The 15,007-nt window shown below is 40.4% G+C and overlaps 1 protein-coding gene across 3 annotated transcripts in view; it reads right to left on the bottom strand.

Moving 5' to 3' along the window:
• Positions 1–496: 496 nt before the first annotated feature.
• MGAT4B (alpha-1,3-mannosyl-glycoprotein 4-beta-N-acetylglucosaminyltransferase B) overlaps positions 497–15,007 on the bottom strand; it is a 113,429-nt gene continuing 98,918 nt past the window's right edge. The window contains exons 12-15 of one of the 3 annotated variants that reach the window (XM_058173825.1): positions 12,793–12,871; positions 11,433–11,520; positions 4,074–4,186; positions 497–1,420 (exon numbers count right to left, since the gene is read on the bottom strand). In XM_058173825.1, coding sequence (XP_058029808.1) covers positions 1,397–1,420; positions 4,074–4,186; positions 11,433–11,520; positions 12,793–12,871 — 304 coding nt within the window. In that variant the 3' untranslated portion in view covers positions 497–1,396. Of the gene's footprint in view, positions 1,421–4,073; positions 4,187–4,254; positions 4,428–11,432; positions 11,521–12,792; positions 12,872–15,007 lie in introns of those variants that run through there. The other 2 variants (XM_058173828.1, XM_058173827.1) reach the window with 2 other exon arrangements.

The following is a 15,007-nucleotide window of genomic DNA, read 5'->3' as shown; positions in this document are numbered from 1 at the left end:
TCCAGCAAGACTGCTGGTTAAGTAAAATTATGCAAATTCATGGCCTAGGAAAGATGAAGGTGAATTATAAATTATAAAAACATTTATTAGGGGGAAAACACCTATCTTCTAGTTTATAATGGGTATTTTTAAGGAAGTAAAATGCCCAGTATGCTAATATTCTTCGTATTGCACAGACACTGGCATGCAGAGGAAATGGCTAAGGTTTGCTTTTAATAGAGGTTTTCCCCCTTGCAAAAATATCTCTTGGCTATAGCTATACCTTCATGCAAAAAGACAAATCATTCACATACTTATAATATACCTGCAAAATATTTTCAGTTTGTCAGATTGCTTAAGGAAAATGCAGTAAAACACTTTCTACAGTGTACCTTTATATATATATAGATATATATATATATGTCTGTGAGTGTATGTGTATTCACACACACGCAAGCACACACTCTTGAAAAAAAACCAAATGTATCCAATAATAAAAAAATACAGCACATGAAAGTAGTATAATGCATTCCAGTGTATAGTTAGCGACATCGGGTTTTTGTTTTAAACTCTAACCCCTATCCTTTGAGAATTGACCTAAAGTTTTCTTCTTTTTTAAAATTCACATCAACCAGTACATTACAGAGAGATGGATTTAAAAGGATAAACTTTGCACCGATTCCCAAGGCATGAAGAGACCGGAAAGTTTAACATGATCTGTATTTATGAAAGAGGCATGTTCAACCATGGGTGGTTCCTGCATGTTATTTCTTTTTTTTTATCCCTGCCATCTACCATCTCTGCAATTTTTAAGAATGGTCCTCCTTTGCACTTTGTTTTCAGGTGTGGACATAGCAAAGGTTACTTGAAAGTTTGGAGGTCAAGTATTATTACATCTTGATTCTTTTCCATAAGTGCTCAACTTTCCTTTTTGTTAGCTTCACATTCCATAAGCCTGCACTTCTAAATGTACCTTTTAATGATACATTCTGGATTAATGTTCAGGGAGGAAGAAAGAAATATAGGAAAAACATGGTTCTTACTCAAGAGGAAAAAAAAAAAAACCTTCTACACAGAAAGTTCATCCCTAGAATCCTTATTTGTTTCTATGTTCGTGTTCTAGCTGCAAAGGCAACTGACTGTAAGGTAAGCCAGCAATGGTGCTTCTTGTAATTGAGTCCCAGCACCTACGTGTTAAAAATTCTTCTCTTCCTCATTTAAGAATGGTAAGAAAACTCCCAAGGTTCTCCCAAATTTCACCACAAGATTTTTCTTCCTGTTCTTGGGGCAGGAGGTGCTCTTTACGCATCTAGCTTCGCTTCATTAGTAGCCCACTCATTCTGATGCATCTTCACTGTCTTAGAAGAATGGAAGAGCTAGAAAGCCATTGGATATATTACTCCCTGTATCTTCAAGATCAGTCCGCTTTTTTCAGGAATATCTGAAAGTACATGAACAGCAAAAGAAAACTGATCAGAATTCAGTCAATCAGCATTTGGGCTTATAAATTATCTGTCTTACAAAAGAATAAGTTGTATAACAAATCTACTGTCCAAACTACAAGTTATCGCTTTCTGCATGATATGGAAGGATGTCATTGTCTGACAAAGTTATGTGGTTACTGTAAACCCTAAAATAGATCCAAACACTGATTGTTTGCAGAACACGTTGAATCATAAACTATGATTATAAACCACAGTGGTTATGGGTCATTTGGGTGGTTCACGTAACCACCCAAATGAAACACACAATGGCTTAATATGACGCCCTGATTTACTTAAGGCCTTAAAATGTAGTATGTTTCCTATAGTCGTTGATGTTTAAGTTATAGGTGTGACTCTTAAATTTTATTGTATTAAACTTTATGGTATTGTGACTATAACAACAAAACACTAATAGACTATCAAGAGCAACTTGGTAACCCCAAGTGTTGTAATCTTACTACCGATATTATTAGATTCCCAATAGCTGTTGAAAGAATGAATTCTCCTCCAGCTGCATGGGTTTTTTGCGTGCATTCCAGATGCCAATTCCCATCACTCCAGTCAGCTATCTGGATATAATGGAATTGGAACATTGCTAGGAACACTTGGAGGGGAAGCTGCTGCTGAAGGCAAAGTAGCCTCTGACAGCATGGCAGCTGATGAGGCTGCACCTAAGAAACGGTGCACTTCCCCGACAACAAATTACTGGATGTAAATGCCACAGGGAGTGAGCAACCAAAATTTTGTCCTTGAAGACAATATTCTTTCCTGCCATTTTCCTGATTATCAATTTAATAAGAATCTTCAAAGTTAAGAAACAAAGATAAGGGATATTCTTGTAGACTATAGTTATAAAGTCCCAATGGCTTTAGTGACTTCATTGGATGAAATGGATCTTAGGATGCTCCTTCTAATCTCGAGCAACAATCCGGAGAGCTTTTCTTGGAAAGCAAAAGAACTTTCTAAAGCAGAGATTGGATTCCTTTTTGCTGCAGGAGGATGGCAACTGTGTCAGCTTTGGAAGGTTCCAAGGCCTGAAACTGGCAGAGGGAGGAAGACTGGAAAAGAACTACCAAATGCTGGAGGAAAACGTGGCTGAGGTGCCAAGGCAAAGAGGACAAGGGACACTAGACATCTTCTCCTGGGACACTAGACATCTTGTTCTCCACAGATGTAGGGACTTGATGTGTGGTGGCTCCTGAGCAGGGTCTGCCTGCTACTCCGGCCACCCTATGCCTTCATGTTGGCATGAAAGTAGCTGCCCAGCAAGAAGTAGATCAGAAGTAATTGTGAGCATGTTCTTTCTACCAGCAGCTTTCCAAAGTAGTGAGCTCAATATCATGCTCTCTTTCTGGCTTCAAAGAAGTGCTCCTCCTGATCATCTCTGTAGCACAGGCACCTTCCCTGAGAATCAGAGCTCTAGAGAAGCTGCACTCCCAGTCTTTCTACCTTTCAACTTCTGGCCACCCAGAAAACTGGGACACCACTCCTCTAATTTGCTCATGACCACCCACTGAGTTATAACGTACACTTTAAGAATTCCCGGTTTATGGCATTGTTTGAGTAAACGTGTCATCTATTAACTTTGCTATTAAATCTTTCTTCATAAATTATGCCTGTGATCATTATCTTAGAAAATAAGGAAACAAGCAAGATTACATTTAACTCCTTGGAGGTTCATCATATTCATAACCATTTAAAAGCTGAAATAACATTTGGTCTATGAATGCAACCATAGATCAAACATCTACCTACAGTTGTAGAGAATGTCTGTGAGACATATATTATATACCAGTTCGATACACAGAGATAGTTTCCAGTTATTGACAATAATTGAGGCCAGCGTTTCCATTGCTAAGTGACACGAAAAATGCAATGTTACGTGACTGCATTGTTTAGCTATGACAATCCCAACACTTCACATTGCTGTTATTAAGCGAGGACTGTGGGTTGTAAACTAAGTCCCGGTCAGCTTACAAGAAGGCCAGCAGTCAGACAGTGGTGGAAGAGAAGTGGGGCTGGGAGTGGCTTCTGCCAGGTGAGGGAGGCTGCGAAGAAGAGTGACTTGTTACTTTCCCTGCCACGTTCCCCATTAACTAGCCAGCAGGGAAAGTCAAGGCAAATGACAATCACATGACTCTGCAACCTTCATAAGTGCCAGCTGGTTGCCAAACATCCAAATCACATTCACATGACTATGGGGGAGCTGGGATGGTCAGAACTTTGAGGACTGGTTGTAAGTCTCCTTTTCCAGAGCTGCCATAAGTTTGTACAGTGACTAAATAAGTGGAAAGCAAGGACTACCTATATATCCTGGAGACAATTGTCCCAGGTAACCACAGCAACTGAGGCCTCCATTTCGACACCTTGACTTTTGCACTTGTCCCAAGCCCACGGCAGTGGCATTTACTAGTCTTGACTGGAAACTTTGTGTGTTAAGAGATAAAGAGATGCAATTTTAGATGCTTTGGTGCATGGCTGGAATGGTTAAACAATTCCTCCTTATTGTGCAGTCAGATAAGGCTAGAACTGAAAGGACCCTATGGGAGAAAACAGTTTGTGTTTGTACCCCCCTCCTCATTTAATAGCTTGACCAGAATGGCCAATTACCTCACTCAAGATTATCCACACAGGAGAGTCAGTCTGGATGGAGAGTCGTATTGCTTCCAGAGGGCCAAAGGAAGGGTCCACTTCTCCTTCAGCAATGCCCTTTGAAAATGAGCCTGTGAGAAGACAGACAGCAGGACTTTAGCCAGATAGGAGCCTCTATGAACCTGTTCCAGCGTAAGCAGCCATTCTTCTACATCACCAGGCAGGCTTAGGCACTCCCTTTACAGTTTCAATCAGTCTTGGGCACAATTTTAATTGTGAAGCCACCATCTTCTTCTCTGAAGAAGAACTGTATCAATATCTGCAATGGCTGGAGATGAAGTTTCCTTTGTTTTGTCATGATAGACGCTAGTACTATATTCATTTAAAAAAAAAAGAAGAAAATCAATTGTAATCCAATGAGCCTCTGGTGGCTCAGCAGACTAAGTCTGTCTGTTATTAACAGCAGCTGCTTGCAATTACTGCAAGTTCAAGTCCCACCAGGCCCAAGGTTGACTCAGCCTTCCATCCTTTATAAGGTAGGTAAAATGAGGACCCAGATTGTTGGGGGCAATAAAAGTTGACTTTGTATATAATATACAAATGGATGAAGACTATTGCTTAACACAATGTAAGCCGCCCTGAGTCTTCGGAGAAGGGCGGGATATAAATTCAAATTTTAAAAAAAAAAGATTTCAAGGGGTGCTTTTACCCCACAAATTACCGTGTTTGCGTGGATGCCATAGTGTCATGAGTTAGTGTTAATAGAACACACAGCACTCTGTGACATTCCTCAGTAGGTACTGCATGTTGTTATGCTGATTCACAAGTCCTGAACATTACTAGCTATATATCACAGTTTAGACAAAAGGCTCCCTATTGGGCTGGATTCCAGCATTTTTTCCATCTGACCTCTTCCTTTCCAACAACTGCCAAACATGTGGCAGTGGAGGTAAATTTGTAGATGGGCTGTGCAACTGTATCCTTTATGAATGCCAAAAGAGGAAATGTTAAGTAAGACTGCAGTTTCTAGTACAGTATATCTCAAGAGAACCTTTGCAAATGTCAGATTTCTAGAGGTAAAAAGAACCTGCCACCAAAAAAAAAGTTAGTCTGACAACATTGTCTACTGTAATGCAAAAAAAAAAAAAAAGGCTGCAGGCAATAAAGACACTGGCAAATGTTGTCTACTGCAACATTTTTGATCATAAGAGTGCTAAGGGATCGGTGACTATGTTTGCAGAGACTTCCCAGTTGCCCGGCAGAGGGCACTGCTTAATCACTTGTCACCATGTTTTCTTTTGTTCCTCAAGGCCCTTTTGTTAAGGTATCTATGCACACATACACACACACACACATACACAGAGAGAAAGGGGGAGGTAAAAAGGAGTGTTAAAATGGCATCCTTTTAGATACATACTTGAACCAGCATCAGTTTGGGTTGTTGTTGAGTGATGTTTGAGCAGAGTTTTATTTGGTAGGATACGGAACATTAAACAATTAAAGAGAGCAAAAAGCGAAGAGAGTAAAGTTTATTAAAAATGGAAGGCTTGTATGTAAATGGATTGACGGTATTGAAGAAATGGGATAGAGGGTGGTGAAGAAATTACAGAGGAGACAAAGAATGGACTGGACCTGGCCTTGGACCAAACTGGGAGGCTGTACAAACACACTGAAGTTCTTGGATTGCACTGAAATTGGCAACAGACCGATGGTCAGGGTGTTGAAAAGACTCCTTGCCCCTTAGGAGCAAGCCACAGTTCCTGGCTTTAAGTGTCTGCAGTGCTTGCTAAGCAAAAAGGATGTTTTTTTAAATTAAAGGACTGTGGGGGGGTTGGAGAAGGAGGTTGAGGGAGACAACAGATACAGGACGGACAGTCTGCAGAGGAAGTGCCTATTGGAATTATTCTGAATAGGCCTGTATAAATAGACTCCCACCTTTTATGCTGCCTGGTCAGGATTTGGCTCATTTTCTGGGCACGGAATAGAGCTTGTTCCTCATGCTGGAAAGCCTTACTTAGAGGAAAGGAAAGAGACTTCTCAACTAAGGAATTGCCTGTATGTCAAAATGACACAGGAACAGTTTTTTCCCTTGTGCCATCACTCTGCAGAACACCTAATTCTCACAGTACTGTCTTATGTCTATTTACCTACGTGATACGGCTGTAATATTATTATCCTTCCCACCTTCTTTACCACCCCCTTACTGGTATCATTATTATGGTTATTATTACTCTGTTGTTTTGCATGTACACCAAGAGCTTTTGCGCTGGAGACAAATTCCTTGTGTGTCTAATCACACTTGGCCAATAAAGTATTCTAAAGTATGCGCATAGGTGAGGTTGGAATGTAAATTGATACTGTTAGTTGCAAGAGGAGGATGAGGAGAAGCCTCAAAATGCTGCTGACATACTTATTTACTTCCTGGATTTTGATATTTTATTTTGAGAATTTAATTTTGAGTTCCTGGATTGGATTGCTGATGCTCTAAAGGGGAATTCTGGGAGTTGAAGTCCACCAAGCTTAAAGTTGCCAAGGTTGTAGACCCCTGCTCTAAAGAGTCTTTTTTCCCCCTGCTACAACCCCTCAATCTAAGTGCTTAAGGGTTTGGGTAGAAAAAAAACATAGCAGGTTTTCTACATTTTTAGAGAGTCCAAGGTCTGCTTTCTGTTACTCACAAGTCAACTCCCCAGTTCTGTCTACAAGGATCTCTTCCACAATCAGGAATGATGGATCCCCCTGGGTTCCTTCTCTTACAGTATGCTATCAGCAAGGATTGCTCTATTTTCTTTGGAAATGCATTATCTTCTGAAATTCATTCTGCGCCATGTGATGTCTTGAATTTCAGCTGCTGCAATAGCCACATCCCTCAGGCTGGGGAATAAGGATGCATCTGATCTTACAAGATGCCCCCATGATGATCAAATGACATGTTCTACAGATCACTGGATTCAAGGGCCTCTATGTGAGCTTGGGCTGTAGAAGCAATTAGGAGTATTGATCAGTGGGGAAATCCTCTGCGGATTGCCACTGGTGTCGCTGCCCACGCATGTGCAGTGTGCATCAAGTACATGCTTCACATGCATGCATGTGCGGTGCACGCTAAACACACTTCGCACAGAAAAAGGAGGCTTAACAAAGTAAGTGGAACAGCGGGGGATGGAAACAGCTGTGCCGCACTGTTTAGATTCCCTGCTTTCTAGCGAATATAAATTGTGCAGCACAGCTGATCGTTGGAAATACCTGTTTGGATGAACTGGTAGCTTTTTTTTACTACTGGCTCACCCAAACTGGTGGCTTTTATCACTACCGGTTCGCCCGAATTGGTGCGAACCAGTAGCATTTCAACCCTGGTATTGATGCTATACTGCTCATCCTGCTGCCCATTGGTGTCTCTTTCAGAAACTCCTAGCTCTCATTACTTGGGTATCCCAAAGGTGCTTTTTCAAGAGGCAACTGGACTTTCTGGTTTTTCTTCTCATCCAAACAGCTTCTTCAGCTGAAGAAAAACCCAAGAAAGTCCAGTTGCCTCTTGAAAAAGCACCTTTGGGACAACCATGACCTGGATGACTCTCCATAGACATTACTTGGATAGTGGTAGAGAATCACAGCTGTTGGCTCTGAGGAATTTCAATTGCCATGCAATGGAGTGAAGGTAGTTTAAGGAGAATGTAGGAATTGATGGCCACCATAGCAACCATAGGCTTGTCTCAGGTGATCTCAAGCAATGTACACAAAATGGTCATATTTAGATCTAGGGTTTACTTTGGAGCAGTTGGCATGTGATGTCTATCATTATCATATTACTTGCGAATGAGCGTGAGGCTTAGTATTACCTGTGATCTCCACAAGAACAGGGGATTGATTAGGATAGTCTACCCCAAATGTTTAATGTATCTTATTGGTTTTAAGCAGGTGCTTGCTGACTTCTAGACTATGGCAGCTCTGAGGGTGTTGGATAAGACTGCATCTAAGCAGACTCAGTCTGTTGAATGCAGGGAGCACACTGATATAACATAACATAACATAACATAACATCAGAGTTGGAAGGGACCTTGGAGGCCTTCTAGTCCAACCCCCTGCCCAGGCAGGAAACCCTACACCATCTCAGTCAGATGGTTATCCAACATTTTCTTAAAAATTTCCAGTGTTGGAGCATTCACAACTTCTGAAGGCAAGTTGTTCCACTTATTAATTGTTCTAACTGTCAGGAAATTTCTCCTTAGTTCTAAGTTGCTTCTTTCTTTGATCAGTTTCCACCCATTGCTTCTTGTTCTACCCTCAGGTGCTTTGGTGAACAGTCTGACTCCCTCTTCTTTGTGGCAGCCCCTAAGATATTGGAACACAGCTATCATGTCTCCCCTAGTCCTTCTTTTTGTTAAACTAGACATACCCAGTTCCTGCAACCGTTCTTCATATGTTTTATCCTCCAGTCCCCTAATCATCTTTGTTGCTCTTCTCTGCACTCTTTCTAGAGTCTCAACATCTTTTTTACATCGTGGCGACCAAAACTGGATGCAATATTCCAAGTGTGGCCTTACCAAGGCATTATAAAGTGGTACTAACACTTCACGTGATCTTGATTCTATCCTCTGTTTATGCAGCCCAGAACTGTGTTGGCTTTTTTCCAGCTGCTGCACACTGCTGGCTCATATCTGAATGGTTATCCACATGGAGTCCAAGAACCCTATCGCAGATACTACTATTTAGCAAAGTACCACATATACGATACTGGTGCATTTTTTGGGGGGGGCCTAAATGTAGAACCTTGCTTTTTTCACTGTTGAATTTCATTTTGTTAGATAGCGCCCAATGTTCAAGTCTGTCAAGATCTTTCTGTAACTTGAGCCTATCTTCTGGAGTGTTGGCTATTCCTGCCAGCTTGGTGTCATCTGCAAATTTGATGAGTTCCCCATCTATCCCCTCGTCCAAGTCATTGATGAAGATGTTGAAGAGTACTGGGCCTAAAACAGAGCCTTGGGGTACTCCACTGCATACTTCCCTCCATGTGGATGTAGTTCCGTTGAGGACTACACGTTGAGTGTGGTTGGTCAGCCAGTTACAAATCCATCTGGTGGTGGTGCTGTCAAACCCACATTTTTCTACTTTATCTAGTAGTAGGTTATGGTCTACTTTATCAAATGCTTTACTGAAGTCCAAGTAAATTATATCAACAGCATTCCTCTGGTCTATATATGGTAGAAGTGATAGTTAATTTCCATGGCATAAGTCCAAAGGTGAATAAAACTGAGCAGGAATATAACCCCAGGTTCATACCTATACTGTGTTGATAAAAGTGAAGTGTCATTATTTTTCCCTACATTGACTGCACTGTTAGAATGTTGTACAACAGCTCTGTTGGTGTCCTTTTCCCTCGAAGGGAAAGACAAGGATAAGCAGGTTTCATGACATGTCTGCAGAACATTTTGCTGATTAATTTACCAAGACTGGAGTTCAATGAGGCATCTAGGGGTAGCATATTAAAAGTCATTTGGGATTCATCTGAGCTTCTGGATTTTGACAAAAAGGATGATCGGGCATGTTGTAATATAAACTCAGCTTCTTGTGAACTGGATTCTTGCCCCATTTTATGCAGTCAGGGTAAGGGATAGATTCATGAAGTGATGAATTGTTTTTTGGGAGTGGAGATAGTATTGACTACTTTGAAAGAAGCAGTGGTGCATTCCCTCCTGGAGAAACCATCTTTCAATCTAAGTATTTCAGAGCTCCTCTGACTCGCCTGCAAGCTTCCATTTTTAGGGAATGTTTTGGAGATGGTGCGATGCATGTTAAAGAGGCTTCTAGATGAAGCCAATTAATTGATCTCTTCTGAATAGGATTCAGCTACGAGTATTGGATGGAAACTGCATCAATTACTCTAATACATGATATTTATCAGGACCTAAATGAGGTCTTCTCGGTCTTGTTTATCCTCCCAATCATGTTAATAGTATATTTCTGGACAACCTGGAAGAGATGCACTATTTTACAGCGGATCTGCTCCTTCCTCATGGAAAGTTCCAGTTGGTGTCACGATGGAATGAATGGCTGAGCACTCTTCTGTGGAGCGCCACAAGGTTCAGCTGTCTCATGCATGCTTTATGACTTATATATGAAAACATCGGGACAGATCGTATGTTGGTTTGGAGTGAAGAAGTATTAACATGCTGATGACACCCAATTATATCTACATCGCAGGATGAATTAGAAGGGCTGGTGAATCTTCACCAGGGATTTAGAGACTGTAAAAGATTTGACTGGAAGAACCAAGTTTAAAAATTACAAAATTGGTGTTGAAAAAACACTGATCTCCTTTTCTTCCCCTAATGGCTAATGGCTTCCCTTAAAATTCATTACCTAGACCAGGGGTCTCCAACCTTGGCAACTTTAAGCCTGGAGGACTTCAACTCCCAGAATCCCCCAGCCAGCAAAGTTGGCTGGGGAATTCTGGGAGTTGAAGTCCTCCAGGCTTAAAGTTGCCAAGGTTGAGACCCCTGGTCTAGACGTTCTTCCGGACTCACAATTCCTCATTGATCAGTAGGTGGATTGGTGGTCAGGAGAAACCTAACCGAATTTGGCTGGTGTTCCAGTCGTGATCTTTCCTGGAATAGGAGACAGTGAAGATACTCACAAGCTCATCATCCTGATGTACGATTACTGCAATATGCTTCACTTGGGTCTCTTTGAAACTACTTGTAAACTGCAGCTCGAGACATGAGAGTTGCTCTACTATTATAAAATTGATTTTGTACTTGCTGCATTGCCTGCCAAAAGATTTCAAAGAAAAAGCACCTGCTTTTAACTTAAAAAGCTCCATGTTCCCAGATAACCTAACAGATTGTTTCATTTGAATTGAATCTGCCCACTTTCATTTGCCCACCAGGAAGTGACAGATGTGGGATCTCAGGATTAAGATTTTGGGGGGTTGCACTGCCCCCCCTCATTTAATATCTTTAGAAGGACTGTTAAAAACTGAGCTCTTTTCCTAGACTTCTGGGGCCCATTTTTAACAGTTGTGGCACACTTTCTCTTTTCTTAATGTCTATGAATTGTTGAGCTTGTTGTAAATATTAGATTATTAGAAACTCTGCAGCAAATTAGCTTATTATTAGATGGGTAACTAAGTACATGTTTACTTTATTGTACTTTATTGTTTGTTTTACTGTGAGGTGCTCGTAATCATTAGACAGGACAATATACTCAATACTGATAATAAATTCTTTTTTTTCTCTCACTCTAAATGCCAGGGCAATTAATGACAAATGCTAATGAATTCAGATACTTCTTCCTGGTCGTTGCACTCTGTATTTGCGTTATATGAAGAGCAACATAACCATCTACAATCGGCAGGGTATTGTTGGACTTGAACCAGCAATTTACCTATCTGTATGTAGCCATCAGACGTCCTGTGGTACTTGAATGCTGTTGCTCTTCCCTCCTGCAGAGCTTCCTTATCTGACTGGAGACTCTGTTCAGGGAAACAGACAATCTTTGCAAAAAGGCAGCTATAAGGATTTAGGCAGCCTGCTGTGTATACAGTGTGAAATGCTATGACAATAAATCACCAGGCAATACTTATGACTTTAGAGAAAGAGAGCATTATTCTAACAGTCAGTGTCACTAGAAAAACTTCTTATGCCTTTCAAGGACTCATAAAAGACTACTGAAGGATACCGAATAAGGTTCAGACTTGAAAACCGTTTTCTCTGTTATAGGCTATGCATTTAACATTGAGAATGAAGCAGACTTGCTTTGAGGTTTGCAATGTAGTCTCGGGACATTGGAATTTGGATTCTGATTATACTTTGCAATCCAAGATACACAACTGGCTACAAATCTGCCTTATACTCCTAACAATCTATGATGCCTTCAGCATTCCAATACAGATAACCTGTAGTCTTTGACTAACTGGTCGCTTATTGACCTTTTGAAGTCATGAAGTACCCTCCCACCCTGAAGGTAGTTATGACCCAATTCTGAAGTTCCAAGGGCTGGGCCCTCCCTACCATCATGTGACTGAATTTTGGGTACGTACAACCTGTCTGGATTTATACCCATTTGCAGCATTCTGCAGACACATGAACTACAATTTACAATTCCAGTTTTTGGCAAAAATGCCTCATAGTAAACAATAGGTTCATTTAACAATCGTGGATCTGCTTAATGACCAAGGTGATTTGCTTAATGACTGATGCAAAAAATTTTTTGTCAGATTAAATTGGTCACGTGATGACCCACTTTACGTGCATTATGACTTACAATCTTATAATGGCAGGCTCCGTTACAGTCATAGGTTGAGGGCTACCTGTAATAACTATGGATTCCAAAGCCATCACCTAATCTTAGGGAATCATAAATGTTGCAATATTGTATTTCAGAAAAACCATTCTTAGACCCTAAAAGGACTAATGAGTAAACCAAAACTAGAACCAGCAACTGAGGTTCAGAAACTTTTGAAGGAGAATAGTTTCAGAGTTCCATCATGGAGCTATTTTGGTGAAAGTGCTGGCCTAGAAACCAGAACATCTGAATTCTAGGCCTCCCTTAGGCCTAAAAGCCATTGTTGGCTCAATCACTCTCTCAGGCCAACCTATGTTGCAGGATTGTCATTGTTGTGAGGAAAATAGGAGGAGAAAGGAGCATTGGGAATGTTTGCTGCCTTGTGTTGACCAAAATATATAAAAAGACAAAATAAAAATCTAATAATAATAATTAACAAAAATATACTTGGCAAACTTACATCAAAGGGCAAAACTTCCACTGTTGTGTTGAATAGTTTGTCTTCAGGGTGTTCAATGTTGCCACTACGGAAGAAAAACCTGTGCAACAGGAATCAATAATGATTGCAGAGCCCCCACAATGGTAAAACATAAAATTCATCTCACCGATGACTTTGGCTGAACTCAATAATAACCATCTCTCTAAAGTATTTTTGAGAAAGAAAAATACTATATTGTATAAGCAAACACGATACCACCAGTTACAGATGAACTATTTGTCTATTCTCACAAATTAAGCACTCCACGGCATTTGAAAGGATCTATTAGCAGTAAGAAGCACAAATATCATGATGAAAATGACCTTTTCAACTACAGTCTTAAACTGAAATGGGAGAAACAGATATTACTGGAAATAGGTTCTGAAGGAGCACACTGAGGAGCACATTGAGAAGAAAAGTGCCACAAAGGGAAGTTGTTCCCACTTTTTTATTTATAGAGAGAAATTTGATTCAGAGAAAAGTAAACAAACAAATTTCTAGAAATGACATTAATATTATTCCTATGGTTCCTGAAGAGATACTTTAAGCTGCAGGCAAAGATAGCAGAGAGAGAAGCAATGCACATCAGACAAAAGAACTGAGGAGGGATGCCCTAAACATAATGGAATTAGGCCAATGCAGGGGAAAAGAAGAAGAAAAAATACATATTTCTGCAAATGATAGTCAATACCACTGTAGCGCAAATTATTTGAAAGAAACGCTTTTGCAAATCCAGGAGCATGCACAAAGCACTTCTCTTTGAATCAATAAAGAAGCTGCAATTTACTTCAGGCTCACAGGGCTGCCTTCCATCTGCTTGCAGCTGTCTCTATAAGTGCACAATTCTTTTGAAGAATTTGCATATGAATATAGCATTGCAGACTAACTTTGCCCACAGCCAAGTTTGATTCTGACCCGCTCAATGTTGACTCAGCCTTGCATCCTTCCAAGTCAGTAAAATGAGGCCCCAGATTGTTGGGGGCAAGATGCTGACTCTGTAAACCGCTTAGAGAGGACTGTAAAGCACTGTGAATATGTCTAAGTGATATTGCTATTATTATTATGATCAACATCACCATCATCAGGATCAACATCATCATCATCCAATCCACCAAAGGGTTCATGCCTTTTCACTGAGTGTTATGGACCATGCTTCAATGGATCAATATTGTTTGGTAGATAGATGTTTTATGATTTCCCAATCTAGGGCTGAGAGTGAGCAACTTGCCCAAAATCTCCCAGCCAAATTCTGTGCCTACAAGAGGACAAGAACACAGAGTCTGCCTGCTACTCCTCTAGTACCTTAATCAAATCACCAGACAGACTCTCAGTCCTAAGATATAAGATGCCAAGACTGAACTTAAGCAAAAGGAAAATTTCAATCATTTAATGTCTGGAAAAATATATTTTTCAAAGGGTATCTGTCCTTTTAAAACTGTGCCCTCAGTAATTTTTTAATTAGCAGATAATGCTTGAATCTGGATCCTAGCAGCCTCAACTATGCTAACATTTTCAGGACGACAACATTTTAAAGATATTTGCAGAAAAAAAACCCCCAGAAAGTATGTCTGTATGGAATGAACCAACAGTAACTGTTACCTCACTATTCTTTCAGAGAAAGCCAGTTTGTATAACAAAATTAAAGAAAATCCTATGGTAATACAAGAAAACTTTAATAAAGGCAGTAATTTTATAACCTAAGAAGCTCAAAAGGTAGAACAAAGGAATGCCTGTACACAAATGGAGGACTTAATAGTAATTCTTCTACTTTACTTTCTGGTTTCCTGAAAGGTTCTTGCTTCCCTGAATCCTGCATAGATCACAGGAATGGATCCTAATGATAAGGGTAGTGGATATTTCTAATTCTCCAGCTTTATTGAGTTGGTTGTCTATGGCCCAGAAGCCTTGTTTAGAATGATTCGTTTCTTTTTGTCCCCCCCCACCAATAAAACAATATCTGTGTATATGCCTCAGTGAGAATTTCGGGCAACATTTTGGCAGTAAGGTTGCTCAAATTCATTTAAGTCATTATTCTGAAGGATCTAGAGCGGTTATAGAAGTCTTGCGGCATGGCCTGGGAAACGATGATACCATCTTACTTGAGGGAGGAACTAATGCATCCATCATATAGAAACTCTTCTTTCAGCTGGCTGTGTAATACAGCCACCATACAGTTTCCAAACTTCCCGTTAATTAC

The sequence above is a fragment of the Ahaetulla prasina genome, chromosome 2 (assembly GCF_028640845.1).
Source record: "Ahaetulla prasina isolate Xishuangbanna chromosome 2, ASM2864084v1, whole genome shotgun sequence".
NCBI lineage: Eukaryota > Metazoa > Chordata > Lepidosauria > Squamata > Colubridae > Ahaetulla > Ahaetulla prasina.
The sequence above is the reverse complement of the archived record's forward strand: the minus strand, read 5'-3'. Positions and strand labels throughout refer to the sequence as shown.